The sequence below is a fragment of the Diospyros lotus genome, chromosome 8 (genome assembly GCF_014633365.1).
Source record: "Diospyros lotus cultivar Yz01 chromosome 8, ASM1463336v1, whole genome shotgun sequence".
NCBI classification, from domain to species: Eukaryota; Viridiplantae; Streptophyta; class Magnoliopsida; order Ericales; family Ebenaceae; genus Diospyros; species Diospyros lotus.
Window position 1 is genome coordinate 3,942,373 of NC_068345.1, and position 22,101 is coordinate 3,964,473.

General features: G+C 36.3%; 1 protein-coding gene across 5 annotated transcripts in view; it reads right to left on the reverse strand.

The window, feature by feature from the left end:
• LOC127807529 (sterol 3-beta-glucosyltransferase UGT80B1) overlaps positions 1–22,101 on the reverse strand; it is a 36,812-nt gene that overhangs the window by 5,340 nt on the left and 9,371 nt on the right. For 4 of the 5 annotated variants that reach the window (XM_052345447.1, XM_052345444.1, XM_052345446.1 and 1 more), the window contains 5 exons: positions 16,618–16,727; positions 6,458–6,521; positions 3,247–3,305; positions 2,974–3,151; positions 74–204 (listed from right to left, as the gene is read on the reverse strand). In XM_052345447.1, the coding sequence (XP_052201407.1) occupies positions 74–204; positions 2,974–3,151; positions 3,247–3,305; positions 6,458–6,521; positions 16,618–16,727 (542 nt within the window). The remainder of the gene's footprint in view (positions 1–73; positions 205–2,973; positions 3,152–3,246; positions 3,306–6,457; positions 6,522–16,617; positions 16,728–22,101) is intronic. The other variant, XM_052345448.1, reaches the window with a different exon arrangement.

Here is a 22,101-nt window from a genome sequence, read left to right on the forward strand (position 1 = left end):
ATTTAACCAAAAGAATGATTGTATACTTAATGATGCACTATATTTCCACAAAATTTTGAGAAGATAATCATACCATGCTCCCAAATCCAATATATATAGGCGGAGGACCTTTCTGAATCCAATGAACAAACTCTTCAGGAGGTTGATACTTGGAACCAAGGTTCAGGAAACAATAACCAACAACATCAACTAAGGGGCCCCAATCTGCATTTTATCAAGTGGAGTCAGCCTTTTTAAGGTTGTTGAATTTGATTGTTGATATTTCTATTTTGTGTCCAAAATAACATCAAGTAAAAAAACCTTCTAGGTAACAATAGACACAATATTCAAAATGTGAACTAAGATTTCTTTTACATAACAAGCTCTTAGGAATGAGAATGTAATTGAACAAATGCCAGGTAAAGAAAAAGTTTTAGACAAACAAAATTCATGTGTAGTTGCACCCTTATAATAGGAAACCACAAGGAATTCACTCAAAAATAACTGGTTTCACTTAGGGTATCTATAACTATGGATATTTTACCCCTTTAACACCTTTTGGGCACAGTAAGACCAGGTAAATGTGAACCTGTAAACCCAATGCTGAAATACAGACTAGGTACTATGGCTTATAATCTCATCTATACACCAAACAGACTCTAGAATTTACACCACATAAAGCCTAAAATGAAAACCCTAATTATACAGTCCAATGAAGGAGAAACAACATGAGTACATGTACTGAACAAACAAAAATAAAACCACAAGCCAAAAATGTAGAATTCATATGTTACATGCAACGGGGTACATCTATATGACAGTTTCATATTCATCGAATTCTCATATTCAGGACATGACTCATGAGGATCCTTTATTTTGTTTAATTAATGTGAAATGGTGTGCATAAACAAGTATATAACTTTTTGTTCATAGAATGAGAGTCTCATATATAATTTCATTTAACGAATTTCTATCATAACATATTTGTTGAGTCTATACTTAATTAACTGTGTTAGATGCATATCCTATATCGCATACTTAGTCAAACCAGCATGGGTACTTTGAAATCTTGGAAAAATCCACCTAATCTAGAGGAGGAAAAGAAAGCGCCGAGGACTAACATTAGTTGGAAATGAGGTCATGCATACTCATCAAAGGATTTCTTCAGGCACATCTGTTAAAAATAATGCATGACCACAGGCTAAGAAGACAGCTACATTTAATGTGGACCATTTAGGTTGAGACTGATCAGAAGACTTTTGAGAGAGAGATGTAACTTATGTCTTGCAATAAAACTCCATAAGTTAACCAATTTTTGGACTTTGTATTTTTGAGAGAGAAGTTTTGATGTAGCAAAAAAGTTTTGTTGGTGTTTTGCTCTCTAGTTGTACAAGGTAGCACCTAAGAAGCACGTACACTCTCCATCAACATGCATTAAGTATGGATATGCATCGGGTACACAGGATAGGTGTACGACACAATAAATAGTGCTGCAAATGTTATATTATTGTTTTAAGTTGTCAAGACACGTTAGGACATGATGGACACTTGTGTTTATGAGTGAGGCATCATGTCTATGAGTTGAGTACAGCAAAGGACAAGGCAAGGCTTTAATCAAGCATTTGAACTTGATGTAAAATAGGGAAACACAATAAGTTTTAGAATGAAAAGAATAAAAACCACAAAATTGAGCTTAATTACGACTTGAGCAAGAATAGTTATGCCTCCTAAAATGTTAATTTGCATTATCATTATTATGGATGCAATGGTATCATTATGCTGGAATGGTGGTGTTTTTTAAATATATAACATATTACTATTATTATAGATTGAATGGAATATTGGTGGGACTAAAGATACTTCTGCATTTTGGAACTTCTGGTCGTTATGTTCACAAAAATAAAAATATTACTGATAAAAATATATTACTTTTTCTCATACACCTAATTTATCTGTATCCTTATTTTTCACAAAAAATTTCATCCTGTGTTGATTTCTGTTGTGCCGAGCATTGAGCAGAGTAAACCAGTTGCTTCGAAAGGACCCTTCGGAAACACTCAGAAACGTCCTTCGGAAGGAAGTTTCCGTTACGAGCTCTTGAAGAAAACCATCTACAAATCGACACTTCGGAAGGATGCTTCGGAAGGATACTAGAGAAGAAATGGCACGTGTCCTCGAAGCTCGAGCCCTATAAAAGCCAACTACAGTCCTCAGAAAAGGGGATCCAGACATCGGTATATCACTATTACTTTCCTTCAGAAACTTAGCCTATTTTTCCTTCCGTAAGATTGTTTTTCATTCCGTTACTGACTTAAGCATCAAAGGGCCTTCGTGGGAGGAAAATCCCGCGAGCCTTCGACCCCTTGTTTACCCTTTATAGACCCTTCAAAAGCATTAGCCCCATCCCTTCGGAAGACAGTGCCGAGACAAGGCTCTTTGAAGACTAGCTCTTTCTTTCGGAAGTATCACCCTCCGATTCCTCCAGAAACATTCCTTCGAAAGACTCCTAACAAAAGAGCCCTAATCCATTCAGCAGTCCCACACTTGTTACCGAGCCATCGGGAGTGATCTTCGGAAGACCCGTTTCGGAAGCACTCCTTCGGAAGGAACATTTTGGAAGCACTCCTTCGAAAGGAACATTTCGGAAGCATCCCTTCGGAAGACCCCTTATACACCGAACCTTGATCAAATCCCAATACCATCGGCATCCCCAGGCATCTCACTTCTACAAATTCTAATTGTTGTATTTTGGCAACAACAATTTCCTTATCCATATGTCTATCGATACTTGGGTGCATGTCCTTCGTTACTTTTTTACTAATTAATAGCAAATATAGTTATGCAACTAAAAACGACAAAAGAAGTTAAAAATGATTGAATGAGAACAGAAGATGTTTTTCAGGTATTACAGAAGAAATGGGCAATAGACATGTCTAGCTCCGCTAATGAATACAAATACAATCTTTATTCCAATACCAATAATATCATCCTTACCACTTGGCTTTGGCACAACATGGGGACTCCACATGTAAGCTGTTGGCAAATGAGCAATTGAACCATGGTACAAACTGAAGTATGCAATAGGAGCAAGCCTCAACTTTCTTTTTCTGAAGTCATTAATAAATCCCCTTATGCCCCACCATACAAGTAAATCGACAACTATATACGAAAGCTGTACCGACAAGAAAATATTAGTTTGTTGATAAAAACTAAATTCCATTATTCAAGCTAATGAATTGCAGAACAAATTCTCAGATTAGAACATACCCAATAACCAGCTTGAGGCGCACGTGCCAGTGGATGGGGGAATTCATACGTTGGCCTGCCTATTGAAAAAGGATGTAAGAGGCCATTTATTGAGACAAGGAAACAAGGAACATTAAGAGGGAAAAGGTTGGAAACAATCTAATTAAAATGAGCAATAGTTCCTCTCAGCAAAAAGAAAAAAGAAAAAAAAAAAAAAAGCCAATACTCCAATTATGTAATAAGAACACTGCATACTCTAGGAAGTGGTTGGGTGAGCAAGCAAATATCATTTCTTGACTTTTCCATGTTTCAAAGCAGAGGGAAGGACGGAAATAGGTATCTCCTACCAGAAAAGGATAAACATTTGCATCCAAGACATCTTGTTGAAGTAAACAACAATTTCTATAAGATGAGTGGTGCATAAATGTACATAAATAAGTTAACAAGTTCTCAATTTAGAGGATGGATTCACAATGCAATATGGCCACAGATAGAGATAGTGGGGCGGCAAACAACCTGAGCCAGGCTGCGCCCATAAAAGCTCAAGCTCGTTTGTTAAGAATTTTAGTGGGCTCAAGTTGAGCTTGAGTTTGTTTATTTACAAACTTGTTGAGCTCAAGCTCACCTCAACTCATTTATATTAAATGAGCTTTAAACAAGCTTCAAATCAGATTTCAACAAGTTTCATACAAGACTTTTCATAAGTTCTGAACTTAAAGGTCATTATAAGCTTGATTTTAGGCTTGTTTATGTAGCACATATAAAATTAGTGTAATCCTAACAACAACAACAGCATATCCAGCCTTTATCCCACTATGTGGGGTCGGCTACACGAATTCTAAATTTTCATATATTTCTGTCTTTGATCATATCTTCATTTAAGCTCATACACTTCATATTAAACTTTAATGTCTCACCCAAAGTCTTCTTGGGTCTGCCTCTACCTCTTTTTTTAACTAATTGTTCCATTTCATCAACTCTCCTCACATGAGCGTCTCTTGGTCTCCTTCTCATATGATCAAACCATCTTAGTCTAGTCTCTCTCATCTTCTTCTCGATTGGCACTACTCCTACCTTATTACGAATAACCTCATTTCTAATTTTATCTTTTCTTATATGGCCGCACATCCATTTTAGCATCCTCATCTTCGCTATGCTTGTCTTTTGCTCATGCTGATATTTGACTGCCCAACATTCTAAGCCATATAATAAAACTGGTCTTATAGCTGTCCTATAGAATTTTCCTTTCAGTTTTAATGGAATTTTACCATCACATAACACCCCCGATACATTTCTCCATTTTAGCCAACCTATCTCAATTCTATGCATGACATCCTCGTGAATTTCTTTATCTTTTTAAATCACTGATCCCAAATATCGAAAATGGTATTTTCTTTATAAGATTTGGTCTTCCAATTTTACTATAACATCCTCCACTCTTGCATTCTTACTAAATTTACATTTCATATATTATGTTTTCCTTCTACTTAATTTAAATCCCTTAGATTCTAAATTGTTTCTCCACAACTCAAGCTTAGTGTTCACTCCTTTTGTTTCATCCACCAATACTATGTCATTTGCAAATAGCATACACCATGGCACCTCTGTCTGAATGTGTTTAGTGAGTTCATCCATTACTAAAGCAAATAAGTATGGACTTAGTGCAGAACCTTGGTGGAGTCCCATTGTAATTTTAAACAGTTCAGTATCCCCTCCACATGTTCTAACCATTGTCTTTGCACTGTGATACATGTCCTTAAGGGCTTGTATATAGGCTATCTGGACTCCTTTCTTCTCTAAAACCCTCCATAATACTTCTCTAGGACCCTATCATAAGCCTTTTCTAAATCTATAAACACCATATGCAGGTCCTTATCTTGATCTCGATACCTTTCTATTAGGTGCCTCAGTAGGTATATAGCTTCTTAGTATATTCCTATATATTTTAAAATCTTGAATAATATTAAATAATATAGAAATAAGAATTTTCAATTATAAAAAACATTAATTCAAAATATACTCTAAACAAGCCATAAGCAGACCTATAAATGAGCTTACAAACAACCCACAAACAAGCTTGTCATAGCCCAAACGAGCCGAGCACCTTACAGTTCAAGCTCAACTCATTTATTAAACGAGTTTAAAACTCAAGATTAAGTTTGTTTATTTAACTAAATTGAAGACGATAAGGTTTTGGGTGAATTCTCACACTAATTTCATTATTCTCTAAGGTATAATACAGAAGACATTTCCTAATCTAGGATATTGACTGTAAGAAAAATGGACATAATTCCTAAGCGATAAATAGATACAATAGGAAAGATAAACCAGCATATAAATACCAAAAACACTATGTCAATCCCAATAATTTTGGGTCCACTAATTCGGGATTCTCCAACATAAATAACGAGCTTGAACGAGCCTTAATCGAGTTAAGCTTCAAGCCGTTCGTGAGCGGCTCTACTCACTTGTAGCCCTAGAGATGAGTAGAGAGCTAGAATTCATGCAACCGACTCCACTTAGTGGAATAAAGACTCTTAACTGTTGCTGTGATTTGGAGAATGAAAATTTTACGCAGCCACTTTGGTATTTCTATGAACCCTCTGGTATGAAAAAATTTTCAGTAGATTTATTAGACACACGACCACATCCACCAACGCTTGTTAACAATCCATATCCATGTCAGTTTCTGGTCACAGAACCCATGATATAGAAAAAATCATGTTACCTCATCCTGCTTTGTGAATCAAAATATTTGAATATCTAACACTGTAGTAACAACTCAGCTGTTTAGCATTACAAGATGGATATCAGCAGCCATCGCAATTTGGTAGATTGATCATTGATTTATTTTTCGTTATTGAACTAAAGTACATGGAATAAAAAATTCTCAGTAAATTCTGACTGAAGTGGATTGATATATTTTCCGTTATTGGACTAATGAGCGCATAACAATTTCAGAGAAAGTGACAATGAGCAAGTAATCATGAAAAAGCATCTTTGGTGTACAAATGAAAGCAATCAGATTTCAATTCAAAGACCACCACCACCACCAAGCCTTAATCCCACTAGGTGGGGTTAGCTAAAGGTTCAGATTTCAATTAACACAAGACAGAAAAATAACCTTGCAACATTACTGCAAAAACATAGGGAGAAATCCAAATTATGGCTTGTGCTTCCTATGTAAGAGATAAAAAACCAAAAACATAAATGACATTTAAATACTACTCACGTCCAAGGCATTGTGAAGAATATGTGAAGGGGTATATCAAGAGCTTCAGCAACATGTGCATGTCCTGCAATGGCAAATCAAATGTTTGAAGTACACTAATCCAGAAAGATATTTGGCATGACTATATAATTCAAACACTGCAAGTCAAAGATAAATAATATAAGTTAAAACATGTTTTACCAGGTTTGTAAACAGATTACTAATCAGGTATCAGTCCAAATATCATTCCACATAGGTTCATAAGATTTCCTTGACAATGATAAAGTTTGTTACCCAAATTCTATAAATATGGAGCACAATAAATCAAATTGGTTTCATAGAATCAGTATATAAACTTCTAGTTTTCCTGCATTCCTCATTTATTCATTATTTTTTCCATGTTGGCTCCGAAAGCTCACATCCCAAAATTGTAGAACACCAGTCATATCTCAGTCCACCATCTTTGATTTTACAAAAGAAGCAACAGAGCAATGGAAAAAGCAAGCATGTTACTCTGCTTGAAATAACGAAATTGCAATCCATAACTGGATATATTCATTCTGAACATTTACGGTACATTTGATATGGTTCAAAAAATGTTTTCTAATTCTGGAACCAAAATAAATGCGGGAAAAAATAACATTTTGAATTAGTTTAGGGAACTGCTTTAGGAAATCTGTATCAAAACAACCTAGTTTCAGAGGGGAAATATTTGTTCCCCTTGGTTCTGAAAATCATTCAAAAACAAAATTTGAAAGTATACAAATACAGTAAAAATCCAATATTTATTATTATTATTATTATTTGCAATTCTACATTTTTATTGCATGTGATAAATTAAATACATTAATTTGTGTGATCTTATGATCTTTTCTAGGACCTTTGATAGGATACTGGATTCCATGTGAGGAAAGACATAAAGTTGCGCATACAGGAGCTTCTGAGAGTGTATCATCTGCCCCTATTTTATTCAATTGGCTATCAAATTTTGATAACATGAAGTCTTGGATATAAGAAATCCCAACTTTAGGTTGTAGCAGTTAATATATATATATATTAGGCAACAGGCTTGCTCATTAGGGGTTTTATTAATTTATTTATCTCAAGAAGCTTGCTCTAAAAATTTCAAGATTCTTGCTATGAACCTAGGAGAGAACATAGATAGATAGGACAGAGCCCTCCTGAGGAACATGTTATTTTCACAAAGTCTCCAGGGAAATTACTGGGTTCCCTTGTACATTGTTGGATCCAGGGTATACCATCCATTGAGATATTAGTTGGGGTTTGAATTGAATATTGATTATTACGGTTGCTGTTAGAAATCCAGAAATCTCTCCTATAATTATTTCCTTCCTAAAGTATCTCTCTTTCCTTATTAGAACAAGATTATGTTTCCTTATTGATATTGTTTCCCTTATTTTTCTTCCTTGATTGAGTTGACAAATCCCTAATTATTTGGGATTGGTTGCCTATTGGGATCCACACTTGTAATAAATACCTAGGTATCGTTCCACAGTACAACACAGAAAAAAATTCTTTTCCACATGGTATCAAAGCCACCATCCTTGGGCTCTCTCTCAATCAGCCTTCACTACTGATAATTGGCCTTACTGCTGGTTTTTTTTTTTTTTTTCTCTGCACTTCTGCGCCCTTGCTGTTTTTTCAGCCTGCCCAGCACCTTGCTTCTCTGTTCTTCCTAACTAGCCATAATTGACCACCTATAATTTTCCTGACAATGATTGAGTCAGGAAGTGTTACCTCCACACCAACTGAGCTTGTTTCGCAGCCTTCAACTAATTCACTGAATGGAGAACTTCCGAATATGAGAGAATACAGAATTGATGGAAAGAATTACATTCAATGGTCACAAATTGTGAAGACACAACTTAAAGGGAGAGGAAAACTTAGTCACCTAGAAGGAACCAGACCTAGCAAAGAGGATTCCAAGTTTCAAGCCTGGGATGAAGAAGATTCCATGATATGTCATGATTATGGAGCTCAATGAAACCTGAAATCAGCAAAAACTGTATGTTTCTTCTCACTGCCCAAGAGATTTGGGAACTGTTCGTCAATTGTGCTCCAAAGCTCAAAACGTAGTGGTCATATTTGAACTCAAGACAAAAATTTCAACGACAAAACAAAGTACTCTTTCAGTCATTGAGTACTACAATGTCATGAGGGGACTTTGGCTTAGACCACTATCAAAACATACAGACGAAATGCCCAACAAATGCTAATACTCTTCAAAGCCATATGGAGAGGGATCGAATATTTGAGTTTCTGGCAGGTTTGACCATGGACTTTGATCAGGTTCGAGTTCAAATACTTGGAAAGAAGCGGCTACCATCATTAACTGAAGTTTTTGCTATTGTAAGAACTGAAGAGAGTCAACAAACAGTTATGCTTGAGACCCAACAAACAGAAGGTCAGCCATGGTATCAAAAGGGCACAAGGACAGCAGTGGCCTTGGACAAAACAGAAAGCCAGATTCGGCGAAAACATCAAGCCAAGGTGGGTTATGGTGTATTTATTGCAAGAAGCCACGATACACAAGAGAGAACTGCTACAAACTCCACAAAAAGGCCCAAGTTCTCAATCGGACTAGGGGCTAACAACAACCTTAAGCCAATCTAACATATGGAGAAGGAACTCCTTCTCAAGAGAAACCAAAGTCCACAGGTGAAGAACCTTTGCAAAGGGAAGAGCTTGATAAAATCAGGGCCTTTCTTGACTCTCCCTAAATCTTCTAATGTGTGTTCATTAGCTCAAGCAGGTGAGTGCCTAATCTCTGAAAACTCCAAAGTTTTTTATTATTGTGACTCGTGGATTCTTGATTTAGGAGCAACTAATCATATAACACATGACCCAATTTATTTTGACACCTACAAGACTTCCCCTAATAACAGAAGAATCATTATTGTTGATGGATCTTCTGTTACTGTTGTTGGACAAGGACACCCTAAAAGATGTTCTCCATGTTCCCAAGCTCTCTACCAACCTTCTCTCCATCCACCAACTCACCAAAAATTTAAACTGCAAAGTGATTTTTTCTGCTAACCATTGTGTTTTTTAGGACTTAAGAATGGGGAGGATGATTAGATTTGCTAGGGAACAAAACGGGCTCTATTACCTTGAAGATTCAAGCAAGTTTGGTTGGGGTGATGCTCAATCGATGCTCTCTAAAGCTCATGGTGTTTCCTTCAACTCATCCAATCTTTCAAACACATCTAAAATTTGGACATTTTAGGCTCAGACATCCTTCTTTCAATTTACTCAAGAACATGTTTCCTTTGCTTTTCCAAAATGTTTGCAATCAATAATTTTCAATGTGATATTCGTGAACATGCCAAACATCATCATGTTTCCTTTCCTTTGAATAATAAAAGAGCTTATAAACCTTTCTTTTTAATCCATAGTGAGGTTTGGGGACCACCAAAAGTTGCAAGTCTTATGGGGGCTAGATGATTTGTTTTATTTATTGATGATTGTACTCGAACTACGTGGTTCTATCTTATGAAAGAAAAAATCAGAGGTTAGTTTGATCTTTCAAAATTTCCATAAAATGATAACAACTTAGTTTGGGATATCAATCAAGAGGATTAGATCTAATAATGGAAGAAAATATTTTAGTCAAAATCTTCCAAATTTTCTAAAAAAAAGAAGGAATTGTCCATTGTTCAATCAGAGAACTTGATTAAGGTCTAGCCTCTTCATCTAGATTTTGAAGAAAGGGAAGCGGTATTCCCACACATTTTATTGATACGAATCAGAAATATTTATACAAGTAGTTTCCTAAGAATTCTCCTAAGATTTAGGACTAGATTACATCCCTATTATCTAGATTACAACACTAAAAGATAAATCTAAGAAATAACACAAGATAATACAAAACAAAATAAATAGGACATAGGAAGATAATAATGGATGATTATCAATGAATCTTCAAGGTCCGGCCCGGTCCTGTTTTTATTTCTTCAACACTCCCCTTCAAGCTGGGGAGTGGATATCAGTCATCCTCAGCTTGCTCACTAAGGCTTCAAACTGAGTACTATGGAGACCTTTGGTGAGGACATTTGTCACTTGTTGATTAGATGGAACATAGGTGATTTGTAGAATACCTGAGTCCAACTTTTCTTTCAAGAAATGCCTGTCAATCTCTATATGCTTAGTCTTGTCATGTTGAACAAGATTATGAGCTATGCTGATAGCTGATTGATTATCTCCCAACAATTCGATTGGCTTTGTCATTGGAATCTTCAAGTCTTATAGGATAACCCAAAGCCATAATAGTTCACACACACCCAAGGCCATGGCTCAAAATTCAGCTTCTACACTTGATCTAGCAACCACCTCTTGCTTCTTACTCCTCCAAGAAACCAAATTTCCTCCTAGGAATATGCAATATCCAGTTGTCGATCCCTGTCCACAAGAGAGCCCTCATAATCAGCATCGGTATACCCTTGGATCCTTAGGTCTCCCCCTGAAGTGAATAGAATCCCTTTGCCTGGAGTAGCTTTAAGATAATTCAGAATCTTTCTCACGGCATGCATGTGTTCTTCAGTAGGGCTGTGCATAAATTGGCTTACTAGGCTGACTGCAAAGGATATATCAGGCCTAGAATGTGAAAGATATAACAATCTCCCTACTAGGCGTTGAAATCTTCCTTTATCGACTTCTCTGTTGCTTCCAGTATTAGCCCCTAATTTTATATTTGGATCAACTGGAATTTTTAACCCTTTTTCTCCTAGCAATCCTGTTTCAGAAAGTAGATCAATTACATATTTTATTTGGGATAAGAAGATACCTTCCTTTGAGTGCGCTACTTCAATGCCCAAGAAATACCTCAATGGACAAAGGTCTTTTATTTCAAATTTCCGGGCTAGATTTTCCTTAAGACATCCCTGTTCATGTAAATCATTCCCTGTTACCACTATATCATCCACATATACTAGTAGTCTTGTCACCTTATTTCTTGTGTGTTTGATGAATAAAGTGTGGTCCCCTCTTCTCTGGTGATACCCCATAGATAACATGGCCTTTGAGAATCTACCAAACTATGCACGTGGGGATTGTTTAAGGCCATACAAGGCCTTCTTGAGTTTACACACGTTGTTGGTTTCTGTTTGCTCTTGCTTGAATCCGGGTGGTATATCTATGAAGACTTCTTCTTCTAAGTCGCTCTTGCTTGAATCCGGGTGGTAATCATATGACACCCAATTTCCAGTTTTTTGATACTTATGAGCCTTTTACATCATCCAAACAAATCACTATTCCCAATGGGACCACAATTCCCATTAAAGGAAAAGGCAAAGTTAACTTTGGTCCAAATTTGTCAATAAATCCGGTACTTTATGTACCAGATTTAACCCTCAACCTTATCTCCATAGAACAACTCACTCAAGACCTCAATTGCAATGTTGTTTTCTCTCCATATGTGTGTAAATTTCAGGACATGGACATGGGGAAGACGATTGGTGTGGCTAAAGAGCAACATGGGTTGCATATCTTACAAGGGAGGAGCACTAAGCCTAAAGATCAGCTGCAGGCAGCCTACTCAACCCAGAAAACAGCCTCTGAACAAGCTGCCATTTGGCTTCATCATCTTCGCCTAGGTCATCCTCCTTTTAGTTTAGTGAGGGAAATGTTTCCTACTTTGTTTAAAACTCTTGATCCTAGTATTTTTCAGTGTGATGTATGTGTTATGGCCAAACATCATCGAACCTCTTATTCAATTAGCAATAAATATCATCTAGACCTTTTGCTTTGATCCATTCAGATGTTTGGGGTCCTTCAAGAATTTCAAATCAGTCGGGGGCCAAGTGATTTATCTCATTCATAGATGATTGCACTAGAATGTGTTCGATGTTCTTATTAAAGGATAAGGCTAATATTGGGACTATTCTCCCTTATTTTTGCAAAATGATTCGCACACAATTTGGAACTCAAATTCAAAAATTTAGGACAAATAATGCAAGGGATTATTTCAATGCTCACTTACATCTCTTCTTCCAAAATGAAGGAATTGTCCATGAATCTTCATGCATCAACACTCCACAACAAAATGGAGTAGCCGAGAGGAAGATGAGGCATCTTCTTAATGTCACTCGAACACTTCTTCATTATCATAATATTCCTAAATACCTATGGGGGGAGGCAGACTTGACAGCTACTTATGTCATTAATAGGGTCCCATCAAAGATTCTTAACAATCAAAGCCCTTTCCAAAGTCTAACCAAGTTCTTCCCAGACAAGAAACTGCATTCTCCCTTGCCTCTTAAAGTTTTTGGATGTGTATGTTTTGTTCACATACCCAAGGCCCACCGAGACAAGCTAGATCCTAGAGCAAAAAGATGTGTCTTCATAGGGTATTCTCCAACCCAAAAAGGATACAAGTGTTATGATCCTATCTCTCGAAAAGTCTATGTTTCTAAGGATGTCACCTTCATTGAGTCCCAATCCTTTTTTGATTCTCAGCCTAAGGGGGAGCATACTCAATTGGAAACTAGTATGGATAATTTCATTGAGTCCCAGATTTCTTCAATCAGTGATTATGTTCACCATTTCCCTAAGCCTTTCCCATCAAATAACACTGAACCAACAAACTAGCAGCTGATTTCTACCAACCGATACAAAGGCTCACCCTATGTGTACAAGAAACGGCAGCCTAATGATGATCTACAGCCTACACCAATTGCAGCCCCTAATTCAAGAGTGGAAGAACACATATCTGAAGAGCAAAATACCAGCCAAACAGAATCAGAATTCCCAGATCTGAACCTTCCTATTGCCATCCGGAAAGGGGTCTGAACATGCACCAAACATCCCGTAGCAAATTTCCTATCCTATCATCGCCTTTCTCCTATCTACAGAAGCTTCCTAACAACCCTAGATGCTAGTGTTATTCCAAAATCAGTGGAGGAGGCACTAAAGGATCCAAATTGGAAAGAAGCCATGTTATAAGAGATGAGGGCCTTGCACAAGAATCAAACTTGGGAGGTAGTGACGCAACCCAAGGGAATTAAACTAATGGACTGTAGATGGGTTTTTAATTTAAAATACAAAGCTGATGGAACTCTTGAGAGATACAAGGCAAGGCTAGTGGCCAAGGGTTATACTCAATCCTATGGGATTGATTATCTTGAGACTTTTGCCCCAGTAGCAAAGATAACAACAGTTCGAGTTCTCATATCATTAGCCACAAATTTGGGGTGGAAACTACAACAACTAGATGTTAAAAATGCATTCTTGCATGGGGATTTAGAGGAAGAAGTATTCATGGAATTACCTCCTGGATTTTCTCATAACAAAGAAGGGCAAGTATGTAGATTGAAGAAGGCATTATATGGACTTAAACACTCTCCACGGGCATGGTTTGAGCGATTTTCTACAGCAATGCATAATATGGGATACCAACAAAGCCGAGGGGACCACACCCTCTTCATCAAACACACAAAAGATAAGGTAACTGCTCTATTAGTTTATGTTGATGACATTGTTGTGACAGGAAATGATGAAGCTAAGCAAGAAGGCCTAAAACAAAGTCTTGCTAAGGAATTTGAGATTAAAGACCTTGGAAGGCTAAAATATTTCTTAGGCATTGAGGTGGCCTATTCTAAAAAGGGAATCTACCAATCTAAGCGTAAGTACACTCTTGACTTATTGACTAAGACTGGACTGCTAGGAGGAAAGGGAGCTCAGATTCCAGTAGATCCAAACATCAAGCTACAAGAAAATTACTCTGGAGAAGCAATAGATAAAAGGCAGTTCCAAAGGTTGGTAGGAAAACTGATATATCTCTCACATACTAGGCCGAACATAGCATTTGGAGTAAGCCTAGTAAGTCAATTCATGCATAGGCCCAATGAGGAACACATGCAAGCAGTATGGAAAATTCTTCATTATTTAAAAGCTACACCAGGCAAAGGCATTCTTTTTGCACCGGGAGCTATTCTAAAAGTTCAAGGGTACATGGATGCTAATTATGGAGGCTCTTTAGTTGATAGACGTACCACAACTGGGTACTGCATGTTCCAAGGAGGAAATTTGGTATCTTGGAGGAATAAGAAACAAGGAGTAGTAGCACGGTCAAGTGCTGAGGCTGAATTCAGAGCTATGGCTCTTGGTGTGTGTGAACTCTTGTGGTTGAAAATTATCCTAGAAGATTTGAAGATTCAAATACAATATCCTCTTGAGCTTCTATCTGACAATCAATCAGCAATCAATATTGCTTATAATCCGGTACAACATAACTGAACCAAGCACATTGAGATTGACAAGCATTTCATTAAAGAAAAACTGGAATCCGGGCTGCTGCAAATCTCCCATGTTTCAACTAATCAACAGGTGGCAGATCTTCTCACTAAAGGATTGCCTATTAGGAAATTTGAGGAACTAGTAAGCAAGCTAGGAATGGAAGACATCCACTCACTAGCTTGAGGGGGAGTGTTAAAAGATCCGAAAATAAACAACAAGGAGGCTTCAAGATAGATCAAGATAGAGATAGGTTGTTTTTATTCTTTTTATCTTTTGTATCTATTTTGTTATTTATCTTCTTATTGTATTTAAATTGATGTAATCTAGTCCTAAAATATAGGAGAATTTTTAGGAACCTCTTGTATAAATTCTATTATTGATATCAATAAAATAACAAGGAAGACCAGTTCCTTTTTCCCAATAGTCCCCAAGAGCCTAGTTTGGAATATCAACAAATGCAATGCTTGGAATGGGCTACAAGCAAAGTAAGGGAGACCACACACTGTTTATTAAGCATTCAAGTCAAGGTATTGAAGCAAGAGCTTCAAGGTAATAATGAAGAAAGAAAGCGGAACAAAGACTGAGAGGAAACACGAGAGAAAGAGAGAGAAGTGTTCCTGAAAAATAATGTCTCTTTCAATGACAGAAATAAGAATCAACTGAGTATTTATATTCAGCTAATACTTGTTAACAAACAACTTGCAAGTTGAGCAACTTGATGACAACAAACTAACTGAAACAACATAATTTAAACAGTCTAACAATATCCTAATTGTAGCACACAAGTAGTATTCTAACAAGAATTTATAGCAATTGTAAAATAAACATAAATTATTTCTCTTCTACATTCCCCCTCAAAGCAGACTCCGTAGAGGAAGAAGTTTTGTGCTACAACTTGTCCAGAGGAACAGCAAAACCAAAAGATATAGGAGACAGTTTAAGACCAAGCTTATGACATAGAAAAAGAAATATGTCTCTAGGTAAACTCTTAGTGAAGATATCAGCAACTTGATAAAGTGTAGGAACATATCTGATTTCAACTTCAACTTTCTCACGAACAAAGTGAACATCAATTTCAATATATTTAGTACGAGAGTGAAAAACATGATTCTCAACTATACTCTTTGCTGCCAGATTATCACTCCATATAGTCGGAACTTTGGAACATGGATAGCCTAGTTCAAAAAACAAAGACTTCAGCCACAAAATTTCAATGGCACCCTATGCAATAGCTCTATACTCAACTTCTCCAACAGATCTAGCAATCACGTGCTGCTTTCTTGAACTCTAAATTAATAGATTTTTACCAAGAAAAACCCATAAACCACTTGTAGATTTCCTCGTAACCTTACAAGCAGCATGATCTACATCTGTATAGATTGTAAGAGATAGATAATTAGGAGAAGTGAACAATAAACCCAGTCCAACTGTTGCTATTAACCTCTTGCAAGCCAACAAATGTTGATGTTTTGGTGAGGATAAAAACTAACTTAGTTTGTTCACCATAAAGGCAATATCAAGTCTGGTATATGTAAGATATTAAAGAGAACCAATAATAGTTCTATAAAGAGAAGGATCAGAAAATAACCCCCCATCATTTGTCAGGGAAACCCCCAAATCGACTAATGTAGAACAAGGCTTACAATCTTGCATAGCAGCCTCTTTCAACAAATCTATTGTATATTTGGACTGAGTAAGATAGATACCAGTGTTGCCTCTATAGGCTTCAAAGCCCAGAAAATAATTCACTGATAATAGAGTTTTGAGAGCAAAATGGGTGTCCATATCTCAAATAAAGGATTGAAGAACTTTAAGATTAGAACTAGTGACAAAAATATAATCCGCATAAACAAGGATGAATAGAACATAATGAGCAGACTTCTTAATAAAGAGGGAAGCATCAGAAACTCCTCACACAAATCACCAACCTTGTAATCTAGTACTAAGTTTTGTATACCATGCTCGAGGAGTTTCTTCAATCGACAAACATGAGAAGGAAAGTGAGGACTAACAAAGCCTTCAGGTTGAGACATGAACACTGTTTCAGTTAAATCACCATTAAGGAAGGCATTATTCACATCAACTTGTTGAATATCCCAAGCAAATGTGACAACCAAAGAAAACAAAACCCGAATAGCAAGTGCCTTAACAACTGAACTGAAAGTTTCAACATAATCAATACTAGGAGTTTGAAGAAATCCCTTAGCTACTAATCGATCTTTGTACTTGAGAATTGATCCATTAGAATTATACTTAATACGAAAGACCCATTTACAGCCAATAAGATTCATATCAAAAGAAAATGGAACAAGATCCCATGCATCATTATGCTATAAGGCAGAAAATTCTTCTTGCATAGCTTTAACCCATCGAGGATCCAAGAGAGCATCATGGACTGCAGTAGGCTCTAGAGTGCTCACTAAAGCATGAGAGAAGAGGACAAAAGATGTTTGGATTTAGATCATGTAATCATAGGATGAATAAAAGGAGCAGGATTAGAAGTAAACTTAGGTAAAGGATTAGATATAGGTTGTTGAGAAGAAGTAGACAACCAAGGAGGGTCAGAGGAAGAAGGTACAATAGACAAAGAAGATAAGGAAGGAATAGAGGACTATACTACCCAAGGGGAAGAAGAAGAAGAAGAAGAAGAAGAGGAATGAAGAAGAAGAAGAAGAAGAAAGGCTATTAGAAGCAGAAACAGATTGAGAGGAGCAAGAAGAAGAGGAAAACAAAGTAGGAAAGGGAAAATCATCGGGATTGAATTGAACATGTAGAGAAACATAAACTCGACCAGATAGATGTAAGCACTTATAACCAGCTTGAACATGACTATACCCAAGAAACACACATTTGATTGAGTGAAAATCAAACTTGTGCTTATTATAGGGACGAAGGTAAGGAAAACAAGCACATCCAAGGGTTAAAGAAACAAATAATTGGGTTGTTTGTGATAGAGCAATTCAAAAGGAGAGGCAAAATTAAGGGGACAAGCCAGCAACATATTTATAGTGTAGACAACAATTTGTAAGACTTCTACCCAAAATTGTAAAGGCATATGAGCATGGGCTAATAAAGAAAGACCCATCTCAGCAATGTGCCTATATTTCCTTTTAACAACTCTATTTTGTTGGTGAGTATGTGGGCATGTTAGTCGAGGTTGAATACCATGATCATGAAAAATATGGTAAAAAGGCCTGAAATTCTCCACCATTATCAGATTGCAAGGCCTTAAGCTTGGATTGATATTGCAATTCAGCAAATTTGTGGAAGGTTACAAAGGTGGATAAGGCATCAGATTTACATTTCAATGGATATAGTCATGTGTATGTAGTATAAGCATTAACAAAAATGATATAATAATGATAACCTTCTGTAGAGACAATAGAAGATGGACCCCTCATAGATCAAAATAAACTAATTCCAATGGTTTCTTTGTTGTGATTTTAAAAGTAGAGAAAGGAAGTTGATACAATTTTCCAACCTTACATGAATCACAAAAAGAAAGAAAAGAACTAGAGCAAGGAATATGAATTTTATTCAATACTGACTGTAATACAAGAAAGGAAGGATGTCCTAATCATGTCCTAATTGTGCATGCCACTGCTAACACAGTTTTATTTTGAGTTATGTTTTCATTTGAGGGCAGTGTATGACAAGATAAGGACTGCCTTTTACACTGATTTGACAATAGAGTCAAAGAAGAAACATTTATAGAAAAGACTTCAGGCTTGATGGAAGAAGATGACACAGGTACAGCATGATCAAATGCTGGAGATAGCTGATAAAGACCATCTTTAAGGAGTTCTCGGAGTAGTACCAACCTTGTACCCTTGTCCTTAATCAAATAAGAATTATAATGAAATTCAGCAATCACATTGTTATCTCTCGTAAGCTGTGAAACACTAATGAGATTTTTCTTCATATGAGGATCATGAAGAATATTTGATAAAAAAAACAATAGAAGTAGGGCTAGTTTGAGTATAAAGTTGACTAAGGCCATCATTGAAAATAGATAGTTTCTTATCATTTCCGACTGCAACCTTGTCAACACCATGATACAAAGAGTGCAAATAGAGATTATTGAGGCCAGAGGTTATGTGATTTGTTGCACCAAAGTCAACAAACCATGAAGGATCACCATTATGAGAAGAAGAAGAAGAAGAAGAAGAAAAAGGAGGAGGTTGATTTTTTAAAGTTTGAGGAAAGTTACCATAGTGAGCCCCTTGAACAGAAACACTTCATTAGTCACTAGCTATAGTACTATATGCTCTTGGATCAAATTGAGATAGGCTGGCAGTTCTTCCAAAATTTTAATTAGAAAATTGTTGAACATATCTGTCAAACCTAGGGTAACACTTATCAACAAAGGGTCTAGGTTTTCCACACAATTGACAATAATCCTCCTAGAGTTAGATTTGCCACGTCCTCTACCTCCTCTATTCATAGAACCACCTCCTTTCTTAATAAAAACACCTCAATTATGAATAGATCCACTTCCATTCTTTGACCAATAAGATGCAACATTTGCATTCATCGGTGATGCAGTGTCAAAATTTAAGACAGAAGACAGCTTAAGTGTTTTTGACAACCAATCTTTGTTCGTGCATTAACAGAAGGTATTGAACCTTTTCTAGGTTGATGTCATCCATTTGATATTTGATAAGGCTTACAACAATTTCATAATTGTTGTCTAGACCATTTAGAATGGCTAGCAATAAATCTTTATCACTAAGGGGTTCGCCAATAGCTGCAAGAGCATGTCCTATGGTGTTAATCTTCAAGATATATTCATTAACCGAGAGAGAATCCTTCTTCATAGATCTCAACTGTTGTTTTAATTGAAAAGACTTAGCAACAGTTTGCTGAGAGTATAAATTCTCAAGGACAGACCATACCAAGAAGAAGATGATCTGATATAATCCAAGTAAGATATTCAGGATTTATTACTTGTGCATTTGAATCAGTAGAAACCGAATCTGAAATGTATTTCACCGGTGGTGTGGATTTGTTGAAGAACGGAATCAGATCAAAGGCTTTGATAGTCGCCAGGATCTATGCCTTTCAAAAAAGATAATTGTTGTTATCTAGTTTGATAGGGATGAAATTGAAAGCTTTTGCAACCACAGAAAAGACTGGACTGCGATGCTGATGATAGAAAACAGGATCGATGCAAAGATGAAGAACTGCATTGGTCTTGATTTTTTGGCATTGACGCCAGTCTAAGGCCCTGATACCATGAAGTGAGAGCTTCAAGGTAACAATGAAGAAAGAAAATAGAAGAAAGACTAAGAGGAAACGCGATAGAAAGAGAGAGAAGTGTTCTTGAAAAATAATGCCTCTCTCAATGACAGAAATAAGAATCAATTGAGTATTTATATTCAGCTAATCCTTGTTAACAAACAACTTGCAAGTTGAGCAACTTGATTATAGCAAACTAACTGAAACAACAAAATTTAAACAGCCTAACAATAACCTAACCGTAGCACACAAGTAGTATTCTAATAAGAATTTACAGCAAATGTAAAATAAACAGAAATTATTTCTCTTCTATAGGTATGGTTACTGCCATTTTGGTGTATGTTAATGATATATAATTGTGACTGGGGATGATAAAGTTAAACAGGAGTCCCTCAAGAAGTGTTTACCCCGAGAATTTGAGATCAAAATCCTCAGTAGCTCAAATACTTTCTTAGTATTGAGGTGGCTTATTCTAAGAAGGGCATCTTTATATCTCAAGGAAAGTACATTTTGTATCTTCTCAAAGAAACTAGAAGTCTCAATAGTAGGGTAGGAAGTACTCTTATCGATCCAAACCACAAAATAATTGGAAAGGGAGAGAGTAGTGTGATCAATAAAGGAAGATATCAAAGACTAATGGGTAGACATATATATCTATCCCATACAAGGTCAAGCATAACTTATGTAGTTGGAGGGGTGAGTTAATTCATGTATGACCCTAGAGAAAGAGTGTATGCAAGAGGTCTTCAGAATCCTCCATTATCTTAAGGCATCTCTAGGGGAAGGTATCCTATTTAAGAAATGTACCAAGTGTACTATTGAAGCCTATACCGATGTTAATTGTGCTAGGTCTCTCACATATAGAAGGTCCACACCAAGTTATTGCCCTTTTATGGAGAGAACTTAGTAACTTGGAGAAATAAGAAACAAAGTGTGGTTGCTAGATCTCGTGCGAAAGGTGAATTTAGAGCAATGGCAAATGGAGTATGCCAACTTCTATGGCTTAAGAGCATTGATGAAGATCTCAAAGTTAAGCAAGAAGGGATGTGACAATAAGTCAGCCATCAATATTGCTCACAATCCAATTCAACATGATCAAACCAAACATATTGAAGTAGATAGGCACTTCATAAAGGAAAAACTTGATTATGGATTAATTAGTGCTCTTTACACTCCAATTAATGCTACCTAGCCAATATATTAACCAAGGGACTACTAGTGTCAAGATTTTAGGAGATCATCAAGAAGTTGGGAATGGCTGATATCCATTCACCAACTTGAGGAGAAGTGTTAGAAATCCATAAATCTCTTCTATAATTGTTTCCTTCTTAAAATATCTCTGTTTCCTTATTTCTAGAGTTCCTTTTTATTAAGATAAGATTATGTTTCTTTATTGGTATTGTTTCCCTTATTTTCTTGAGTTGACTAATCCCTAATTACTTGAGGTTGGTTGCCTAAATCGAGATCCACACTAGTAATAAATACCCAGTCTATTGTTCCAAAATACAACACATAAAAATATTCTTTTCCACAATTGCCTTGGATAATTGATGTTTTATACATAGTAGAAAATTGATAGCTACACCATATGATATGATGAGATTGCTATTGGTGATACATGTTGTTGCATGGGGAATATTGGTGAAAACTTGAAACTGAAATCTGTTTATTATATACACGAAATCCTTTATTTTGGATATTGATCTATTATGCATAATAACCTTCACTAGGCTTCAAGCCCACCACACTCCCTAACTTTTTTCAGGTGAGCAACATTAGGAGGGCTATATGTGGACTCAGGGATGATTAGTGGACTCAGTTGGGACAGTTATTTTTCAGTTACTTTCAGTTAATTAGGTTAATTCAGTTAAATCTTAAGGATTTTAGTGGATTATTGTTTTAGCTATTTTCAGTTATGAACATTGGTTTTTTTTTTTTTTTTTGGTAATAATATGAATAGATGTTTAGGTTTAGTGATCTTTAAGTCTTGGCTTAGGGTTCCTGGCTGGTCCAACATCTTGTAAAGAGGTTGTGACTGTGACAAATACTATGCCCATACCTAAAGGAGCAGGTCCATTTTGTCCTTATTTTTTTTGGTTGATGGAGACTTTTCCCTTTTAATTATAACCCTTCATAGATTACAAGGAAGAACGGAAAGTTTATGCTTACAAGGA